The sequence below is a fragment of the Ambystoma mexicanum genome, chromosome 6p (genome assembly GCF_040938575.1).
Source record: "Ambystoma mexicanum isolate Mex_15411 chromosome 6p, UKY_AmexF1_1, whole genome shotgun sequence".
Classification (NCBI taxonomy): Eukaryota; Metazoa; Chordata; class Amphibia; order Caudata; family Ambystomatidae; genus Ambystoma; species Ambystoma mexicanum.
The window spans coordinates 1,146,783,188-1,146,806,090 of record NC_090935.1 but is presented as its reverse complement, the minus strand read 5'-3'; the positions used below and the strand labels follow the sequence as shown (position 1 = coordinate 1,146,806,090).

Here is a 22,903-nt window from a genome sequence, read left to right as displayed (position 1 = left end):
TGCTACTAGCAATATATTATAAGGGCAGGAGAAGATAGCCTAGCTTATTGTGCCATGTGGACGGCTGCCACTTGTGAAGTCAACAGAGCTCATCACTACTTAAAAATAAATGTAAACACTGACGGCTCTGCTCAGTAAGCAGTGACAAAACAGAGGACATGTCTGGACAATGCTTTATCCTACACCTGCATGGATCCTTTGGAGCCAAAGTATCCTTCTAGAGCCTGATTCTCACGTATAAGGGCATGAGCTGAGGTAAGTCAGATAGAAAAAGTGTTTTTTTACAGATAGGGCATGGTAAAGATCCACCTGGATAATGGATTGAGATCTGAGTCAAAGTAGGTTCCAAGATTGTTCATTACCTTCACAGAGGTAGGAGTCACTTCTTTGGATATGGGGCAGTTGTGGTTTATCCTGTCCACAGAGCCTCACCCACTACTTACATCTCAGCTTTTGTGGGTCAGCATTATGAAATACACTTTCATCAAGGTCTTAGTGCCCAGTGTGAATCTACAGAAGGTTCACAGGTCACTGAAATATGATGGTGTAAGACAATCCCATTGTCATCAACTAAATTAACACATGAAAACATATGACTGTGTTAAATAATAAAGAACACAGAAGAGAGTAAGCCCTTTGGGAATGCTACACTCTGGGTGAACCAGTGCACACTGGGGCAGACTTAAGACCACTTAATGTGAATGTATTCACACAAAATAGAGGCCACTTTTTTGAATACCATATTTGAGACCTAATGTGCTGTTATCCTCTTAGGATAATCGTCTGATTTTTAGTGTCAAATGCCATGGACAGGATCACAGTTGTGGGTCCTTCTTTATGCCTTTATCTACCAGTTGATGTAGGCTTTATCTGGCGGTTACAGCACAAAAAGCATACATCGCCCAGACGGACAATCTGTGCACAGATAGTTTTTTATCAAGCCGGGTGACACTTACCTGAGGTAGTGAGGTACTGACAAAGCCAAAAGAATTCTTAATCTTCCCAGCTCTGGGGCTTAGGAGAAGCTTTTCAAAGAGTTTAGGTATTTGTGATCATGGTGGTTTGATAGTTGTGGCCAAATTGTTCCCTTGTTCTTATGCAATTGGAAACAGTATTATAATGTGTCGGTGACCGAGCCCCGAAACTGATAGTGTCTTCTAACTGATTGTGTCCAACTGGCTGTGGAAAATGTTTACATCGACTGGCTGTGTCAAGTTAATCACAGAGGGCTAGTGTTCACTCAACTGAATTGCTCGAAGCTTTGGACATTTTCTTCCAAGATTCCAGGGGTATTAAATGTATTTTTGTCAGCGCAAGCACTCACCAAGTGGGACAAGGAAACTATAACACTCCCGAATTACAACCGCCTATTAACCACCATGAATGTGAAACCAAGCACAGCAAAATTCCATGTGACCACTCTGATTATGATAAATACTGTTAGTTCTGGAGGCCTTCAACTTCCCACCTACTGTGAGTAACCTAGTCACTGTTTCCTCATTCCAGCATGCCCTACATACTAATACCTGCTAGCACCTCCACCACTTCACTTACCACAATTTAGCCCCTACGACATGCACCCAAATCCTGCAGGTCAGTGGTTCTCGCATTATACCTGCGCTGGAAGCGAATCAATCTTGAATGCTTCCATCTGGATAGAAAGATACCCTAAGCCACCTATAAGCATATAAGCATATGAGCATACCAGCACAAAGGAATACATCACCCCAGCCTTCATCCATCAGTTTCTAAGGGTTTGCGCATGCCTCACTCTTCCTACCCTCTCACTAATCCTCCCTCCCCCTTTTCGCTTCCAAAAGCATCCAGCAAGAGAAAGCAAAAATTACAGAAATCGTGCAATATAAGACCACTTAAATTGCATTTCATCTTTTTGGCTCGTATGCAGGCAGACTATGAAAAGCAGATGTATGACAAGATCTTTGTGTGCCTCGCCACCATAGGGGCGAAATGTGTGTTACTCTCACAAAGCACTTGCATGACCTGACGAGGCACGCTAACATAAAGCTCCAACAAGAAATGTCAGGTTGCTAGCTCACAAGGGCAATCTATCGCAGAAGACCCCCTGAAGCCTTCCTGATGGCCCTCCTCCACCTTGTTTTTACTCATCCCAGCCTCTCTTGATTTGTGCGTGCATGATGAGTCACTAGATGCCTTTTCTTTTTTAGTTTATGTTGACGTTGGTGTAGATATTTTAGTTAGTTGGTGTAGTTCAGATTTTAAAGGTTTTAAAAACAAGGAAAAATACACAAATAGAAGATTGGATCATTGAGCTTCAACTATTATCGGGGTTTCAAAGAGTGATGTATGAGAAGGTAGGGAAAGAAGATTTCTATTCAGATATGTAGACATAGTCCAATGAATTATATGGCTGATATATAATCACTAGATAGCACGGAGGAGTTTAGGGGAGGCATGGTATCATAAGTACGGCACTGACACAAAAGGTACAATTTGTAAAACCTTTATTAAAGTTTCTGGGTTTGGAAAAACTCAGATTCTGCCTTATGACTAAATGAGAGTAGTCTCTACCATCAAATAATAAATAAAACAGTCCTAGTGAAGTCTGTCAAATCAAAATGGCCTATGCTAACAAAACCTAATGCCTTCCCTATCTCGTGTACAAAAAGTGTATAAAGGAAAATCAGTGGTTCAAATATAAAGAATAAATGTGGCTGAAACAGCTCTCCTCCCCACATTAGACAGCACGGAGTAAGGTGGTCCGCATAGGCAGGATGACACACTCTGGCTCAGGTTTTCAACACAAAACAGTTCAAGACGTGGATCAAGCCCCGCCTGGCCCTCCACATTAAAGTCTCTCTTCCCAGACTTTCAAATACCGTTTCAACAAAATGTTCACGCCGGTACCCCTCTGTCGGGCTCAGACCTCTTCAAAACAAAAGTTCACATTGGTCCCCCTCTGTTGGGCTCATACCTCTTTGAAACAAAACTTCACGTTGGTCCCCCTCTCTCTGGCTCAGACCTTTCACAACAAAAGTTCAACAATGCTTGCAGGGGGCTCCCTTCCTCAAAACGTATTACACTTCAGGTCTCCCTCAGTCAGGCTCAGACTGTTTTCGGATGTAGAAGACTTTCGATTGTGCATGGCTTTCTATACAGACCTCCGCAAGACCACCTTGACTCAAAGTTCAATGTTCAGCTTTTTGCTCTCCCCTTCTCTCTGTGTTAACTTTATTCTCTTTCCCTTTTACAGTTCATTCATTTTATCGCTACAAACAATGCACCTTTCAAAGAGACTTTTGAGTGGGCTACTTCCTTCCAAACCACTCTGTTACTCAGTATCGTTGATTTCAGAGCTATCCTTCCTTTAAAGTTTGTTCACAGGTCTGCGTTTCTTCGCATCGCACCCACACGCGTGCAGCCTTCACTTGCGATATAATGTTGCCACTTCCATCTTTCTTTAACACACACCAGTCTCTCAGGTCGCTTGCCAGCTCACCGGCTGTGTGCATTTCTTTCTTGGTTTTGCAATTTCCAATTCACGACTCAAGGTTAGTACCACAGGCTTGACCTCGCCTCCCCTACTATGCCGTTCACCCGGGAGGGTCTCTGGCATCCTTGCAACACAATGCAGCCTTCTACTTTGGGATATAGCCTTCTCAACGTGTCTTTCGCAGCCTTTTGGAGGCAACAACCGCCTGTTTACGGAACTGCTGAGGTTTTCAACCCCCTGCTCTCATCCCTTGGTCCGTTGCTCTGCTCCAGTAGGTTCACCTTCGTCCTGGAAGTTCTGCTCATACTTGTGTTCCACCTAGCTCAGAGTATGTCTCTAGGTTCTGCCTTTTATCTGTGTGATGAGAGCTAATTGGTATCAAGTGTATGCGCTTAAAGTCAAGTGCATGACTTTGCCTGACCTAATTAGCGGGACATGTCCAGTATGATGTAAGAGCTAGTCTTGTTACTCTCAGTCGCATTCTTCCTTGGCCCAATGGTTGTGTAGAAACAGGGGGGCGGGGGACTTGGGACATCGGAGAGTCCTAAAAGTAGGATGAGTTAGATGTACAGAAAAGGGGGAAATACTGCGTCTCACCTTCGGCTGCCTCACCCCCACCCCCTGAAGACCCCTCACTCAGGTGATCCTCCCGCACTGGTCCACCCCCAGGGTCTGGATACAAAGGCGATGGCAGTGCCCTGGCCACCTGAGAGAGAGATAGCAGGGACTAGTGTGTGTATACCCTTTGGTTTCTCACAGGAGATTAAAAAACCATTATCCTTCAACATGGCTCAATTTGAACAAGATACACTACGTTGGTGATAGTGCCTGTATATGTTAATGCATTGTTTGTCCTATGATGTTTGCGAGTATTGTATGTTTTTAATATATGTGTATAATTAACATAAAGCTGTGGTTTTGCATGGGAAAAAGTAATGTACTATTAATATTTATGATGGACGAAACATATTTATTCCACAATGCTATTGAGCAATGATCTATGTTCTCTTGCATTTGTATAGCACCTACTGCCATAGGTTATGGCGTCAGAGCGCTTTTTGCCTGTCAGAGAGGCAATAGAGAAGTGTAATAGAACATTCAGTAGTGGTAGGGAGGAGCAAAGTCAGGTAGATATTTGGGATGAGGGTGAGGGATAGATAAGATGCTCAGGAAGGCATTGGAAGGAAAGGTGGAGGAGCTGTGTGTACAGCTGGACCGAATTTATCGTGGGACTCAACTGTATTTTATGGGGTGCAGCGCTGAAGAGAAACAGCTGGAGAAAGGTGTTTGTCGTGCATTAGGTTTTTGCCTGGAACTTGCACATCTCATGGTGAGCCAAGTCATGTTGAAGCCATGCCCAAGAAGATACAGAGGGCAAAGTCCTTCTACTTCCTTTCTTCCCTAGGTCCCCAACCTACATTTGCAAGGGGTTATATGCCACAAATCCGAATTAGCCAACTTTGAAAAAGCTCCCTAAAAAACAAGCAAAACAGCCATCTTGATTTTTTGGAGGGGTGGGGGGCTTCCTATATATGTAATTTTTACCCAAAGGATTTATTTTTTAACTAAAACCCTAGGCTTGTACTTCATGACAGGCTTGACACAACCTGTCAATTGCTCTGCAGTGGCCAGACTCTGAGCCTTCCACAGGGTCATGGTGAGCCAAGACATGTAGAAACCATGCCCAAAAACCACAGTGTGACAAGCCCTTCTGCAATTCCCTTAAGCCACAAACTGACAGGTGCTATATATCGGAAAGCTGGAAAGAAATATGGGCACATTTAACTGAGGGAGTGGTTTCGACCATGGCTTCCCTGGGAGCAGAAAACTCCTTCCTGGGGGTTCCTGAGTCCTGTTAGGACCTTTATGGGAATAGCTACTTTGGTGTGGGTGTGTGAGTCAGGAATCCTCTTAGGCTGAGTGCTTTTGGGAGTTCATTTACATAACCCTGCCTTCGACTATTATTAGTATTATGATTATTATGGTATTCATTGAGCGCATATCTAGCTTCGAAAAGCAACAAAGTGCTTTACAGAGGCATAAAACAAAACTGATACAGAAAGGAGCACTTTACAGAGGTATACAACAGTACAGATGCATAACAGAGCACTTTTCTGAGGTAACAGAACAGATATGCAGTGGTGGTAGGATACAGAGGGGCACAGAAGAGGGGTACAGCTGTACAGGGTGGCAGGGAGGAGAGGGGCAGATGGCGTCTAGCGAGTCAGGTAGCGCAGGGGTGATGTAATGGCCTAGGTGTTGAGGAGGAGAGTACTGTGTCCTTTTAATAGAGGGCATCATGGGAATGTTAATTTAAAACAGGGGTTTAGTATCTAGTTAACACATTATATGTCCATGTCTACCTTCTGTTCCTTTCATTTCCGTGTTCAGGGCTGTCTTACAGCTGCTTCAAAACAGCTTGAACACTAGACAGTTAAAACAAAACATTATAATGAAAACGCATCATAATATTACATGGCCTAACCCACTAGTAAAAAAGGAAACTTGCATCCTATTCTCGCCACCACGGCACCCACACAAAAGCAGTGAATGAGTACCTGCAAATGCATGTAAAAAAAGAAAAATACAGTAGCACTCAGGCGGATTCTACTCAACTTGAATTAAGCTTTGGGAAAATAACGCATTGATCCCAACAAAACAAAACATTGCACAACATGTTTCTACAGCTGACAAACATAGCATGGTGTAGCATAACAAAACACAGTGTAACACACCAAACCTAACAGTCCAGCACACTATGTGATGCTGCATGAATACATTCTTTTGTCTTTTAGTCCACCTTTCACGTATTGTACAGCTTTGCAGTCATGTTATAATATGCATTAGTGGGCTACAATAAAATAAATAAATATAGTTGGGATGGGAGGGGGTATTTTTTAGCCAGCCTGCCAAGATCCGTTTTTAGTGAACTGATTGCTCATTTTGATATATGAACTTTCCAAAAGTGGATGGACCAATAACTGGAAGCCGTGGTATGGACAAGAAAGCTAACAATATACCAGCATCATCTACATAGAAGAGCTTGTGTATGCCGTGAGCACTGCATGATGGGGACTGTATTACTCAGTTTGAGAAAAAATGAACACAAAATGGAAGGCTCTAAATAGTGAAGCAATAGTAAGGTCTACTCTCATCATTTTCCAAATATATATTACCATGATGCTTCAGTAGCATTCACTAATTTATCAGTGAAGGCATCCACAAATGGTGACTTTGGGCCTAATTACACGGACAACGGGAAGGGTTAACGGTCACCGTTAATGGCACCGGTGACCGTTAACCCTTACCGCCTTACTACGATGTCCCTTTGCGGGTTGGAGAATTTAACGCCTGCTTTTTGCAGGTGTTAAAAACCAACCCGCAAAGGGACCAGGGAGCTAATTACGGTACCGCAATTTGCGGTGCCGTAATTAGCACCTTGCCCATTCCCATTATGCCCTATGTGGCAAAAATGGGAATGGGGAAGGGCAATGGGGGAAAGGGGAATTACCGCCCCACCAACCTTGGAATAGGGCGGTAATTCCCCTTTCCACCAAGGCGGTGCCGGTAATTTTACCGGCATGGACCAAGGTGCTAATAGCACATTGGTCCACCGCCGTCCGTGTAATGAGGCCCTTTGTCTTATACACTTTGCCAACCTAAGGCAATATTGACCTAGGTCAGCATTTTACAAAGACTGTTTGTGCAAGGTCATTCCCGACCATATTGAATATTTCCCCTCGCATGGCACTCGTGCAGAGGGGTAGGTCCAGAAAGTAGAGAATTAAAATGGTACCAGTACCAGACTGTTCAATGCTTCATGCCCAAATCTTGCAAAAGAATATCAAAGCTAAGTCCAATAGAGTCCTGATAGAGGCTTGTGGACAAAATTATGGAGATTTAAACATGCTAAAGAAGATCAAACAAAAAACATGAACCCTAAATTGTAAAGATTGTAATTGCAATAGAAATATGTCACCTGACCCTGTAGGCTTCCCACACAAATAAATGACGTCACACAAGTGTTAATGCTAAATTAAAGATGATCATTAAAGATGATCTGCATGGTCAGGGCAGCAACTAGACACAATGTCCCCAGTTTAAAGGGAAAGAGATCTCAATAGAAGAGAATTGGTTAAGCAGAAGGTGTCTGCGACAGAACTTGTTACGCATACTGTGAGAAACCTGAGGGTTTTCTCAATCCTAGACCCCTTGGATCCTCTGCGAAGATGGCCAGGGAAATGCCATCGCTCTTGGATCCTGACCCTGGCGGTGGAGAAGCGAGGGAGGACCACCTGGGTGGAGGGTTCTTGGGGACTGGAAGTGGGGTGCACTCGGGCGAGACACAGTATCCCCCTTTTCCTATCAGTGACCAACCCAACCCTTCTCCCATCTTCATGGGCTGTTGCCAGTTCTCATCATTTCTCCCCATTTGACACTTGACAGTACTGGGATGAAGAGGAGGCAACTAAGAACAATGAGGACCACGCTCTTTTACCACTCTAGTACTGGGACGAGGAAGATGCCTACTGAGAGCTGTAAAGGTGAGGCATGCCCCATTGATTGTGGTCAGGCAGGGCTGATTGGACATCCACACCTGCAGCCTGTCAAGGGGCTGCAGGTGTATGAAAGGAGACCAGCCCAGCAACAGGAGAGACAACAGGGAGACCTGTGTGTGGAGGAATGACAGGAGCAGCAGCAGGAAGGCTGGTGCAAACAGCAGGGGGCCATACTTGAGAGAAACGCTGAGGTCTGCAGAGAGAGGCGGTCTTTGGAAGCATGGCGTGCGAGGTGGGGCTCTGTGAGCAGACCGAACGTTACGAAGGGAGTCGTGGGGAGAGGCTGTCCCTTTTATATATGTTCAAGATGTTCACTCCCCTGTGTTCGGTCATCGACACAGGAGTGTCTCAGGAGTAGGAGTGGGACCCCTGACGTAAAGAGCAGAAGGCTGTTTGCTCCAGGCTGCTGGGAAACTCTAAACGTAACCAGTGAGTTTCTAGCTATTGAGAAATCCTGTGCGCAAGTGTTTAAACTTTGCTGTTTAAGGAATACTTTAAATCAGAGTGGTTGCGTGTTTGATGAAACTCGTTTTTGAAGGCTTCCGATTCAATCCATTGTCCAACATTAAAATACTAGGAATACTTTGTATCGGAGTGCTCGTGTTTTGGAGGAAATACGTTCTCGAAAGTTTCAGAGTAATAGACATTTCGTTTGAAGTTAATTAAAGAAACATTACGCAGCGGGTTGAATGAAAAGTTGAACTCTTTGACTCAGACTTTCCTTAGTTATATTTAAGTAGGGAAATCCCACCTTCGCATTGTGCAACGTATGCCTTTTACCATCCTGACATTTAAGTTAATAAAAGTGTTTGTTTTGAATTCCCAATCTGTTGTCTGTGCATTGCTTCATGATGCCTTCACAGTACCACCAAAACAGACCATCTTTGGGTTAAACCTGCAAGTCTGAAAGACTGAGACCCTGTGTACAGTTCAGGGTTTGTTAGCAAAATGTCAAGGGCCTCATCTCAAGGTTGATGCCAGGACCTTAGTATAAACCTAAAACGTTGTCAAATTTCATATACTGGTTACTTGAAAATCACCACTCCGCGTATTGCACCAAAAGAGTTCTCATCTCCCTTTTCACTGTTTTACATGCATACATGTGATTTTTGTGTTCATCTTTGAAAATGATTATATACATGGAAAACTATTTGAAAATGTAATGCAATATTGAACTGTTTTGTTAATATCATGAATAGAAATTTACGATGATTTGAAACATCGCCTAAATTATGCTTTTTTTTGGCTTTGATATCTTGAAGCATCCAAGGTGACTTTTCTGTATTTTTCATCATATTTGCTCAGGATTGCTAAAGGATATCAGACGTCTCCTGACTTGAGGCTGACCTGGCTCCTGAATATGACAGAGAAACACTCCAACAAGAAATGCAAAACAGAAGCCGCCATGTGCCTAGTTCACGCCGCAGCACTCGTGGCAGAGTACCTGAGTATGCTGGAAGACCACAACTACTTGCCAGTGGGCAGCGTCAGTTTCCAGGTCAGGCTTTAGTGTCATAGTTTTGGCATGATGTTCCATCCTAATTCTGATGTAGGGTTGGTTGATATTGGTCTACATCATATGTGGCATACATTTTGTGTTCAAGTTTTTTTACTCTAGAAATAGTACCGATCCGCTATGATATCATATTTACGTTAGTTATTCCCCTCTTGTGTTAACTTTGTCCACTATTTTTGTGACTTGTTTGTTCGATGTCAGCATTGTAGATTTATAGCATAAGAAACCACATTTGTGCTTAAATTCATCTCAAGCCTAAGGTTAACAAAATAGAATGACCTCCTGAAAAACATGCAGATCTGTCGGTCACCCTTCCTATGAGAGCAAGACACGGCCAACTTTTGCCCACCCTGGACTATATTAATCTGAGCGTGAATGAAAGCGAAGCTCCAAAAGGAAACAGATTCTGCTTGAAACCTTCAGACTTGGGAGATGGAAGCCTCATTAACTAAATATGTGCAACTTTGCTGTATATTTACTTTTATGTATACAGAGGAACCCCACACGCAAAGATGGTTCATTCCACGGCGTTGCCAAATAAGTGCGTAAAAGCGATTGCAACGGTTTTGAAATACGCAGAATCAAATCCAGTGAATCCCAGTAGAACCCACTAACCAAGGAGTAAAAGCTTACTTCTGGAGGCTATAGGGAAACAGTAGATAGACAGATTTAGAAAACTTGAGAAAGATTACGAGGAGTACACTAGGGACAGCAAGGATAGAGTGCTTGGAGAGGATGGGATAAGAGCACTTCCTTACAGTCAGAGGGGAACCTGCCAGAATGCTTGAACTCGTGGGTGCTTCAGGGGCTATAATAATAGAGGGAGCCGCTAACGGCCCATCTTTAGGCTACTCTAAAGCAATCCCTTTCTAAACGTCCGTTGCATCTTTTGTCACTGGGTTCAAGCGTCAGCTCTGTGCATACAGTGCCATGTGATTGTGAACCCCAACATTTAGGTGCAATGGAAAGCAAAAAAAAAAAAGACTCCAAATATTTGACATCCCTCCAGTTTAACAGATTTGTCCTTTCTAGTTGGGTGCAGCGCCACTGGAATCATCCTTTCCAGTTGGGTGCAGCGCCATTGGTTGGCATCGCAAAGTAATTCTGCAACTCAGCGTCCCATCAGATGGCAGTTACACTGGAAAGGCGAAACCAGGACCAAAGCCAAGTGTTAGCAGAGTTCAATTCATAACTTTGCTAATATGGACTGTAATATAAGGGGCAAAGGTGCATTCCAGGCTTAATTTGTAGATGCAGTGTTAATGCGAACATGCAAGAAGACATACTTTCTTGTCCGCTGACACAATGTTTGGCTAAATAAACTAAGAAAATAAACGCGTAGTATGATTAGAAATCACAATATTCCCAGCAAGAGGTCAAGCAGCCCGGAGGGTTTAACAGAATATTTCCCATTCTTAAATATATGAATGTAGAATGAATTTGCATCCATTCGATCCAGATGAGAAATAATTTACATTTGCAATGGTACATAAATTAGATGCTCTACATCAGTAATCAAAAGCTGTTACTCTATCTACATTTACATAAGTAGAGCAATCCATTTGAGTCAAGCCACACATACCACAGCACCACCTAGTAACCATTGCTGGAAGTTCACCTCCAGTTCAGAGTCACATCAGTAAGGCATTGTGGGTATGTACATTAGCTCAAATGCTAGCCTTTTGCTCCAGAAAACTGTCTTTGTCTTACAGGTCAGTGCTACTTTATACATAGCTTCATTGACAGAAGACAGACATTTCTCAAAGCTGCAGACGACTACATGTATAAATCTCTCCTGAAAGCCCAATAGGTTTGTCGACTCAAATGCCACGGCTGTGCCCCACAGATATAGAATGTCTAATAATATAATACATATTAGACGCTCTACATCAGTGGGGCACATGGCTGTGCCCCACTGATGTGGAGCGCTTAATAGTATATATCTATTAGATGCTCACCATCAGTGGGACACAAACGTGGCACTCGAGTCGACAAACCTATCAGGACAACCACTGAAAATGTAAATGATTTCTCATCGGGATGGATTGGATGCAAATTTATTTTATGAATATTCATCCTGTAAATACTCCAAAACCGGCCTCTATTGCAGCCCACGAGAGACACATGTATGCACCACTGCTCTACGCAATAACATATTACCATGATGTAATGCAGGTAATGTAACAAATTGATGAGATAAGCCACATAACTAGAGATTATATATTGTTCCTCCCGTACACATATTTTATATTATTATAAAGTTACACTTTATATATTTTCGAAGTCTGTGCGTCTACACAATGCAAATCTGTCTAAAAATACATTAGCCTGGCGGGTTTTATGAAAGAGAAAACATATTGCATAAAGGGATTTTCACATACGTTTATTCTGCGTTCTTGTCAGAAATTCACACTCCTATTGACAGAGGTTTTACAAAGACCTTTCATCTGTTTTAAATGAAATTAGGTTCTAGAGTAAAAACACGCTCAAAATATAAACACTGACATTCATTTGCATGCGTTTTTCCTACAATCTTGTCTTTACTTGCTTTAATTGGTGTATTCACATTTTTAAAGCATTAGTTCGATGTTTTAGGGTAATGGACCATAAATTACAAACTTCTGATTACAAATCGTAGTAAGAAAAATCGGCTGAATGGTCTAATGACCATTACTCATAATGGCATTCCTTGAGGGTTATTTCAAACCAGATCATCCAGCTGCCCTTCTCCATCCCTTTGTCTTTAACCCTCCTCCCTGCTGCCCCACAATTCCCTTAAAAGGAGACCGTCATACAGGTTTCTATGCCATTTGTAATTACATTATTCAATATACTGTAATGTAAAGTGGTCTTTCAAAGCACACCTCTGCTATTTTGCCACCATTGTTGTGTGTGCCTCTGAAAGAAAAGAGGAGGGGTTGAGGTGTTAATTGTGCAGAGGAGGAAGCAGATGCAAAACCTGAGAGGTTTAGTGAATTCAGAGTGCCAGTATGGTTCTGTGGGGTTTGAGGTGGTGGTACTTGTGTGTCTGTACTATCCGGAGGGGAGTGCCTAAGATCTTTTAGATGACCGCCCTAAGACACCAGGATAGCCGCTGGCATGACTGGCACATGTGTGATAGAGTTAAGAAAGTGATGTTTGGTAATTCTCCATTAAGTTAATATGCTAAGATAGGAATAAAGCTGCCATGTGTGTGGTGGTCTGTATGTGCACATTAAAGATTCTGGGCAAAGGAGAGGTGGTCAGTTTTGGAAGTGGAGAAAGTTTGGGAATTATAAATACTCTTGCTAGTGAAGTTTAATGCTAGACTGAACCATATGATTTCCGGTTCACTATTAGTCTCTGAGGATTGCATATTTTTGTGGTGTTGTTGTCCACCAGGATACAAAGTTCCTACCATTCAGACTTCCATTTTATGATGATTGTGAGGTGATGCTGGAGTTTTATGGTGGATGGGCAAGAGCAGGGACGACTTATCCAACTGAGTCTGATCTCCCAAGTTTCATAGTTTAAGTATTCTTCTCAGTCAGATAGCCTGTGTTAGGGAAGCTGACCATAATGGATCCTGTCTCTGTTTACTCCAGTTTTGCGGGGTTGGTGGTCTAGTTGGTCTGTGCACTGCCAGGTCTTTGTTGTCCAGGTCCATGGTGGTTATCTATGTTGTCAAATGTGTAATTAGTTTGCCTTTTCGGGGTCATGCCCATATTTGTTTGTCTGTGCTTCTTGTGGGTGTTTGGGTTTGAGTCTTGGATAGGGATTGAGATTAGTCCAGGATTCTTCAATCGGCTAGATATTTAAGGTGTGATATTGTATCAGTTGCAGTATTCTGATAAGCCAGGTTTTGAAGAATGGGTGATCTTCCTCTGTGTGCAAATACCGCTGAATTGAGTTTAAATGGTTTGTTGACAGAATTCAGAAGGAAGATCCTCTGTAATGTTTCTGATTGAAACTCTGCACCGTAACCAACTAAACGTTGCTAGATTGAAGTATTCTGGAAGGTTTGTAGTGGATGCATTTCTATTTAGAAGATTCTGAGCCCCTTCCATTGACGGTCCGATGGGTGATAGAGATGGTTTTAAATTGTATTCTAGATATGGCCATGAGCAAGTGGAGCATTTGTGGGGTGTGGGGAGGGCTATGGTGATGAATTCGTAGGGGTCTAGCTGCTTTATGTTTGGCTATTTGTAGTGATTAAGTATTCTGGGAAGCCCATGTAGAAGCAGAGGGCATAGCCAAGCCTGAATAGAAATAGTGTCGTGATTGCCATGTTTATATTTGGAAAGGTCAGGTACGTCGGAACAGTTTGAATTCATAAGAACCATCTCCTTATGATGGCTTTTACCTGTGATTGCAGTGCCAGGTTGTTGTCCATAGAGAGTCTCAGGTTTCAGTCTTATCTTTGTAATCAGCTGTGGATAGATACCCATTTCTCTCGGCCAGGGGATTGATGTGGGGCCAGGTGTTGTGGTGCTGCAAGTACTCATTTTCGGTTTGTTGGGTTAAGTCTGAGTGAGTTTGTCATCAGTCATGAGTTGACTTGCAAGAGGCAGGAGCCAAGATCTAGTTTATTTAAGGATGAGATGCTGGTAGGTTTGTAAATGGCTTGTGTATCGTCGCCATATTGAATCAGTTGATGCCTGGGTTGTTTATGACTTCCAAGAGTGGTATCATGGATATGTTCAAGAGAAGTGGGGGAAGGCTGGATCCTTGAAGATGACGTTGTGATGGCATGGCATTAAAGGGGCCTTTAGAGTGGTTTCTCTCCTGTGTGAAATGGAATAGATAATCCAGGCTAATGCAGTTTCTTTTTAATCCTATGTCTTCTGAGCAGGATCGTTGGCATATAGTGTTGAATGCTGCAGTTATATCCAGGGAGATAAGCAATTGCCATGTTAACATCAACGTTGTATTTTATAACGGCCCAGATGGCAGTCATGTAGTGATTCGTTGAAGGGGCTGTTGGTTTCCACATGATCTCTGAGTTGTTGATAGATACATTTTTTGGAGGATCTTTGCAGGGAAGGATGTGTCTGAGATGAGAGAGTATCTTTCAAGGCTGTCGGGGTGAGCCGCCAATTTGTTTGGGTAGAAACCTAACAAAAGGAGTTTTAATGGCTCATGGACCAACACCTGATTATATAAAGAAATTGAGGACAGTTTGGTATATGATGGTGAGTCCAGTCCTTTGGGTAATTAATTTGTAGATGTTTTTGGGGGGTGCATGGACCTATGGGAGATCCAGCAGGGTTGTGTGGTGAGTTCATTCGAAACCCCCATCTTGACTTGCCAGGTTTGCAAGCAATAAGGGACATGCTTAGCCAAGCAATCCCCACAAAAAGACTTTGATATTTAGGGAAAAGAATGGAGTACCACATGTGGCCCCTATTGCATGCAGCCCACAAGTGAGGTAGATATGCAAAAACACGGAGCATCCCAGCAGCCTTAATTCACAGATTCAAGTGACAGTTAAAGGATTTTTAATAGATGCAAAAGGGCTGTGAGGTGGGGACATTCTAAGTGTCGTCCCACTCTTTCTCATCTCCCCTGGGCTCCCTCCATTGTAATCCAGGCTTCCCTAATCCCCAGGGTGAGTGTAAACTAAAGATATGTAACACATACTATCGAAAAGGACGCTAGCCAGTGGTGAGGCTCTAAAGGTAAAAGCCTCCTTTATTTTTCTCCCTCCCTGACATCCTAAGGATTTCCTGTCCTTCTACCAAAAATGATATCAGGATTGTGCCAATAACAGATGCTTTGGTCCATTCTCTAACTCATTCCCTCACTTCTTCTCCATTCCCAGATCTTAATACTCCTCTCTCCCCCCTCTTCTACTGTAATCCAATACCCCTCTCCCCCTTCTCTCTCTTTCCCATCCTCTCCTCCAAGCTCCTCTCCTCTCACCCCTCCTCACTATGCTACTCTCCTCCCTCCTCACTATGGAACCCACAACCCTCCTTACTATGGCACATTTAACCCTCCTCACTCCACTCCACTCCTCTCATCAATTCTCACTACGCTACTCAGGGATATGCTGCTGTGCCCACTCTATTAGATATATATTGCCCTGCCAACTCTCCCAGGGCTATAGTGCCCTGCTCAATGTCCCAGGGCTATGGTGTTCTGCTCACCCTTCTCTACTAACGTCTCTCACCTCTCTACACCACATATCTTCCTATCTATGCCTCTGTATCCTAGTCAAAGCACCCTCTCTCCCCCTATCTCTTCCAACTACCTCCCCTCCTACTTTACTCCACCTTCACCACTACTCCCACTAACCCCTTGCACTCTACACCCTACTACCATGCACTCCCTCTATCTCTCTCCCATTCCCCCTACACTTCCTCTCCCCCTTTCTTTCTCTCTCACTCGTATTTTACGTGTACCCTCCCTCACACTACACTATACAAACATGGTACCACGCTCTCTCACAGATAACCTCACCTGCACTCTGCTCCAACTGTGGCACCAATTCTTCAGTACTGTGCTCCTACAGCCATCCTCCTCCTAGTCTCTTGGTGCACCTCCACACCTCACAACCTCACCCCTGCAACCCACAGTCTTTCTGTAATTCACTCACCTTCTATACCATGTTCCTGCTGGTTTTTCTCCCCTCTGCCCCCACTCCATTAGCTGCAGGGCCATATGCCTTTCTTTTTCCACGTGCATGGGTTACATAGGTGTCAATTCTTAAAACCCCTCTATGCCCCTAGCCCTTTTACAACACTGTTTGGTTTTCAGTCTCTGGTGGTAGGATAGCAGCCAGGTGCTCAGGCTGCCTGTTTTTCTTCCTGTTTTCCTCCTGTGCTAGAGATTCCCGTTTCAAATTTGGTTTGGGATGGATGTTTTTTGTTTCTCCTGCTCCAATGCAGTCTCTCTGCAACCCAGTTCATATTCTGTTGCCCCACCAACCGCCAGGGGTTTGCATGGACTTGGAAGGTTGAGTGTTGGGGTGTGTTATCTCTGTCTGACAAGACAAATTCAAATTCATTCCGTGTCTATTCTTAATTCTGTTCTCCTGGCTCTGGTACATGTGTTCTTGGTGGGACACACATTAACTCTTGGAGTTTTAGTCCTGAACGAAAAAAGAATACAAAAATTGGCCAGAAAACTGGTTTGGGGGTATTGTGAGACAGAGGGTGTTACCAATTTCAAAATACATGGCACATAGGGGATTTCAGGATCCCTATGACCCCAACTCTTCACTCCGCCTATGGGAGGGTTCCCTTTTCCTCCCTGTCACATAATGGAGATATAGTTTTGGCTCCTTTGCAAGTTCACAGTGGTCAGTCAAGAGAAAGAGCATGTTACATGCCCGGCACAGAGACAACTCCACAAGGTGCAATTCGAACCCCGGAAGAGTCAGGGGACAAGTGAGGAGGTGAGGACATGGAACCGCGTAACAATGTGTGCCTCGATTTTGTAGGAACCAATGTGACAGCGATAGCCACACCGCCCTTCAAACCTTCCGTGAACCTCATTAGAGAGCCCATAGTCAGTTACATCATTAACCAATAAGCTTCACAAATGTAAACTTCAAATACAGGCAAACAATAGGGGGTGGAGAGAAACCCAGCCCTAGTGGGAGGAAGATAAAAGGGACTGGGAGAACCCAGTTGGGATGGATATCCAGAGGGACACGAAAGTATCCAGTCCTGGTCCATGGATACAGAGGGAGCATGGAGGTCAGAAAACATCACACTGCTGGCATCCCATGAAACTGTGGGAAGCCTTGCTAGATTCGAGAAGAGTCAGCCACAGTGGAAAAGGGGCCAGTTGTGACGAGCCTTTCTATGAACCTTCTGGGAAGCAGAGGTAGCGCATCACCCCACCACCTGCAACTCGAGGGAGCAAGGCCTGCCCATGGCAGGAGGAATATCGACTTCCTGGAAAGCACCCAGAAAAGGAGAGAAATACCTTTCGAATCGATTGCCTCCTTACACGTATTCCTCATCTTCGATATTCGATATCCAGCTTCAACTGCTTCGGACAAAAAATTCAGCAGAGGGTGCTGTGTGTTGATGCATTGGACTCGATGTCCCTCAAGGGCCCCTGTCTTGAGGATGATGTCATCAAAGGCATATATAGCACGCGCAGTGCCCATTGGCTACATTTCTGTTTTTCTGCGTAAGATATCACTTCGAGAAATACGTTAAACTTCGTTTGTTACTTTGGGATATGTCTTCTTCATCGAAAGCGACTACCCCGAAGAGTGTGTTCAAGAAGTGTCAAGATTCTGATTCGAAAATGTCATTAACCGACTCACACCAAATATGTCTATGGTGTCTCAGGGTGGAGCATAAGATTTCGACCAGCTCCAAGTGCCATTCTATGACCGTAAAGGCCCTGAAGACGAAAGGGGGAATTGGCGGTAGGTAGACACCCCAAAAAATCTCAATCTACCCCGACCAAAAAACCTCTGACCGATGAGTTTCGAGAGGTGACTATCCTCGGATAAAGAAAGTAAAAAAATCAAGATCGAGGAGTGGCTCCCACCACTCCTCATCATCGTCAAAGAAGTAAAAAAAAAGAGGCACACAGGTTGCCTTCTTTGACTTCGTCATCAGACACCTCCCCTGTGAGGTTATCTTGTCCCACAAAAAATTCCAAACCTGCCGAATGGGAAGCATTTAGAGCAGAAATTATGAAAATATTTCAACAACAAAAACCCACTGCAAGCCATGCTCCTTCTGTGCCTTCCAAAGAAGCTGGTAAGGAAAGGGCTTGAGCCAAATCCTGCACGCCCTCTAGCCCGGGACAAGGGAGCTAAGCCCTCGACATCGGCGATACTATCGATGACAACTATGCCACCAACGCCAGTTGGGCCACCGACGCAAGCAGGGCCATTGACGCCGGCTGCGCCCTCAAAGCCAGCTGGACCGTGGACCGTGCCACTTAAACCTAGGTGACATCGGAACCAAAAAATATTTTGACGACTCATCAAGCGTCGAATCCAACTTTTAATAAGCCCTCGATACATATACCAGAAAAACCCTATCAAAGATTATTTTAATTCTCTCTATATATGAGGAAAATGAACTTTCAGACAATGATGCACCTTTTGGTCTCCAATTTGGTACACCAAATGTGCCAGAAAGCTTTATTTCTGAAGAGTCAAGGTTGAAAGTCCTGAGCTGGATTCTGAGTATGCAGATGCTTCATATAGACAGCTAATGTCCAAAGTGGTAGACTATATGAGGTGGTGTAGACCTCCCCTCCCATTTCAACAGGATGATCTGATGGACATCCTGGCTAAGAGTCTACAGATGGATCCAATACTACCTTTTCATGTTGCTCTCCATAAAAGGGTGGCATCCAATTGGGAGATGCCAGAAACTAATCCGCCAGTGACCCCGACTACCTGTCTAAACACCCCACTCCAGAGCTTATCCTACTATCCCTTCAGCTAGGGATGACAAGAGAGTAGATTGATGGCCAACAAAAGTATTTTCTGCAGGGAGTATGGCGCTGAAATCAGCCAACTCCACATGTGCCCTTGCAAAGTTCTCATTCACTCTAAGGTACTGCATTTCCATGGCGGCAGAGCACATTCCCGAGGGGGAGGAAAGAGATGGGTTCTTGGCTATTGTTAGAGACGGCAAAGAAGCCATGTGTGAGTCTCTTCAGTCGGGTCTGGATTCTGCTGACAGCATCAGCAGAGCCATGGCTACTAGCACGATAATATGCAGATGTGTGGTTGCGGAAGTCAGGTTTTGCGCCGGATTTGCAATCCAGACTCCTCAACATGCCTTTTGATGGGCCTCATGTTTTTGACAACAAAGCTGGCGAAAGTCTTAAGAAGTTGCAGACCTCAAAGGCGGCAGCCAAATCTTTAGGTGCTGCTATTAGGCAGCCTTAGCCCTTTCGTCCTAGTGGACAGCCTTTGAGGGGTAGATCATTTTACTACTACTCCTCAATTGGAAGAGCGAGAGGAATGGCTGGTCAAAGAGGCCAAAGGTGATTCCTTCGTGGTGCACGAGGGAGAGGTGTGAAGCCCGCTCAAGTCAGGGCATTCTTACCATCAGCCACTGCATCAGCCATCTCAAAACCTCTTTGAGGTCTTGAGTCACAGAACACCAGTGGGAGGCAGACTGTCTCAGCATCTAGAAGAATGGAGAGACATTACTTCGTATGCTTGGGCATTGGAAACCATAGCCCACAGTTACTGCCTTCCTTTCATTCAGAGACCTCAGAACAATCAACTAGGGAGCCACTCTTTGAGGATTCCAGATCCGCTCCTTGTGCAGGAAATTCTAACCCTGCTAGAGAAAGGTGCTATAGAACTGGTCCCTGTAGTAGAGAGGAACAAGGGATAGTATTCTCCATATTTCCTAATACCCAAGAAGGACGGAGGACTGAGACCCATCTTGGACTTAACATATTTGACCAAGTTCCTCAGGAAGGACAAGTTCAAGATGGTTATAGAACTGGAGATTATGTATGGGAGAAGGACCATGTGGCGTGCGCTATGTCCTATCTCTAATACTTTTGGTAGGGGCCAAGCTGCATCGCCACAGTCACGTAGTGGGTGCACCCATAAACACCTACAAGTTATACTATTATAGTGAAGGTATGACAGGCATATCTCGCTTTTGCCCTTGGATCTTAAGTAGTTCAATAAAAAGTTGAAATCCTAAAAAGGTTCAATACAGGTGAAATTAAAAAATTAGTTGCTAAAAACCCATAGAGGAATGGAGCGGCAAAGGGAGAGGTGCAGAGGATGCGGCTCATCAGGCGGACAGCAGGGAAAAAAAGGGCAGGAGCTTTCAGCAAGCCGCAGTGGAACGGAGTGGCAAAGTAGAGCTGCAAAGAGAGGAAAAAAGGAACAGCGATTGTTGAAAGACTGAAGACAGGAAAAAGGAACGTAGCAAGGGAGGGGAACAGGAATGTATGAGGAGGCAAGGAAAACTCGGGCAAAGCATGAATTCACAGGGGAGTTCCAGTATCATTTGTGAAGCGACACGCAGCGTTCACTTTCTAGGCTCTCTTATGGTGTCTGTTGAACTGCTCCGGTGTCTGAGGACTAGCCCTCATCTTGGAGAACCTGTCTATTATGGAAATGAATGTGAGGAGAGCGCCATATTGTGAGCGTACATACTCGTCGAAAGGGTATTCTCTTCCATTTATGCCAAAGAGACCACGCATGACCCTGTTTCCTGTCAGAGAGAGCAGAGCTGGAAGCAGAACCGAAGGCACACTAGAGCGGACTGTGTGGAAGGTGGCAGGCGCTTCCTACCAGCAAGGCGAGATACCGGGAGAAGCACAGCATGTGCTGCCGGTGAAAAGCTGAGGAGCCGCAGCAGGGCGAACGCTGTCGGTTACGTGGTCGCAACCAAGAGCAGCAGTTCCGCCAGCGGATAAAGGAGAAGCCAGCAGGAGAACCGCAGTAAGGTCTGCAGAGTGGGAAATGCCAGAAGTCTGTCCAGAAGCATTGGAGACGCAGGGCACACTGACAGGGAGCCCCAGGGCATACTGACAGGCATACAAACTATTGGAAACATATTTTGAATATCACCCAAAAGATTTAAAAAGTCAAAATGTACACAAGTCTCCATGTATGAGATGTCGATATGGGGAAAGCTGGCGTAAATGTTGTCATAAACAAATGAACGATAATGAAGCAATTGAAAGGCAAGATCTGTACGAATCTTCATATATGAGATGTACATATGGGGAAGATTGGAACATGCATTACCACACACCAATGAACACTACCAATGAAGTTAACAAACAAAACTTGAACAAGTCTCCATATATGAGATGCCTATATGGGGGAGGTTGCAACAAGTAATACCTGGAGTCAATAGAGTATAAACAAGGAAAGAGTACAACTGTGTTACTTAAAGAGAAAGAGAACTGAAAGATTGTAGGAATATCTGGTGAAAGAAGTGCATCATGCAGTAAGCATTTTGGGAAGGATACCTGTCAGGGGAGTATACCAGGTGATCTACCAAGCCCAGAGAGTTATTCTTGGTAGGGGAGAACACCAGGATATGTGAATGGAAAATACATTGCGGAAAGGATCCTGACTCTAGTGCCAGGAGGCTATCTTTAATCAGTTACTCTATCGAAACAACACTTTCACCATCCTTAAAAACATCATTGCTTGGAAAAGACACTTTTAACACTTTTAGAATGTGTTAGATGAAAGAGACATTCCTACTACTCTTAAAGAACCACCGTTTGCACAGAACATTTCACCATTCTACCTGAAACAATTCAGGGGAAGGGAATCAACCCCTGGATACAAGTATTGTTTTGTTGTTCATTTTTAGTGTGATGGTCAGATACATGTTGGACACAAGGACAGTTTGCCTAATTTGGGTGACGAGACACAAACTGATCCCTAGTTTTGATTTTCTAGGCAGGGGAAACTCTTTAGGATAGGGACAGAAAGGCCTTTACCCAATCACTTTTATTTTAATAAAATGTCTAATGTTGAAAACATTACAGCTTGGTATCCGTCTCATTTCTGACCCCTGTGAGGGGTCAGTAATGCAAGGTGGGCAACTGTTTGATGATTTATCAAAGTATGCCATTTTATTCTTAAAATAATATTCAAAATGCCTTACTTTCCCTACTCTTCTGAGGAATTCCCTGTCTGACCAAAGCTAAGGGAACACACTCTAACACAGGATAACTGGCCCTCACACTAAGCAACAAATAAAGAAAGAAAATATATGGCAATACCACATGACATGAGCAATATTCACAGTTTCTAAAGGACCTTCTAATGTCCTGGAAGATTTCCCTTCCCCAGGATTCAAAGTCACTTCTACAAATGTTCTACCAAAGAAAGAAATGTCTTGAATTAGTTCTTGATGTTTCAAAGTCAAAATAAAAGTTCATTAACCAAAGTTCCAATGACGACAAATCTTTTCTCCTGCTTCCAGAAAATAGCACCAATGGTAATCCTGGCCACAATGCTTTGTCACTTCTTCAAGAAGATTTGCCACAGTTGCATATCCAGACTGTTAGTCATATACAGCTCTTGGGCAGCAGTTAGGAATTATTTAATTACAGCCTTTAGCATTCGCAATGGTATATTTGTCAGGATGACTTCTCAGTGCTGCTTCCTCCACTTCTACTTGATTTACCATGAGAACAGTAACCTTTGTCTCACAGTGATCCACCTTGTTTAGACTACTGCAATATAGCATCTACTGACAACTAGATATACCACCACCGCTTCAGTACTTTGGGCTACTACCACAGCTTCAGTGATTTGGACTTTTAGACACGCTTCGACAAGCTATACTTTTGAGGCCTACCTGCTTTGCTTTTGAGTTTATGTATGCTTTTTGGAACTGGTAAGATGTCATTAAGTTGAAAGGAAAACATGCTCCATAGTACTTGAAA

General features: G+C 43.9%; 1 protein-coding gene across 2 annotated transcripts in view; it reads left to right on the top strand.

The window, feature by feature from the left end:
* The window catches only part of DOCK8 (dedicator of cytokinesis 8), a 1,170,453-nt gene that overhangs the window by 1,016,712 nt on the left and 130,838 nt on the right, over positions 1-22,903 (top strand). For both annotated transcript variants that reach the window (XM_069625758.1, XM_069625759.1), the window contains one exon: positions 9,337-9,529. In XM_069625758.1, coding sequence (XP_069481859.1) covers positions 9,337-9,529 — 193 coding nt within the window. The remainder of the gene's footprint in view (positions 1-9,336; positions 9,530-22,903) is intronic.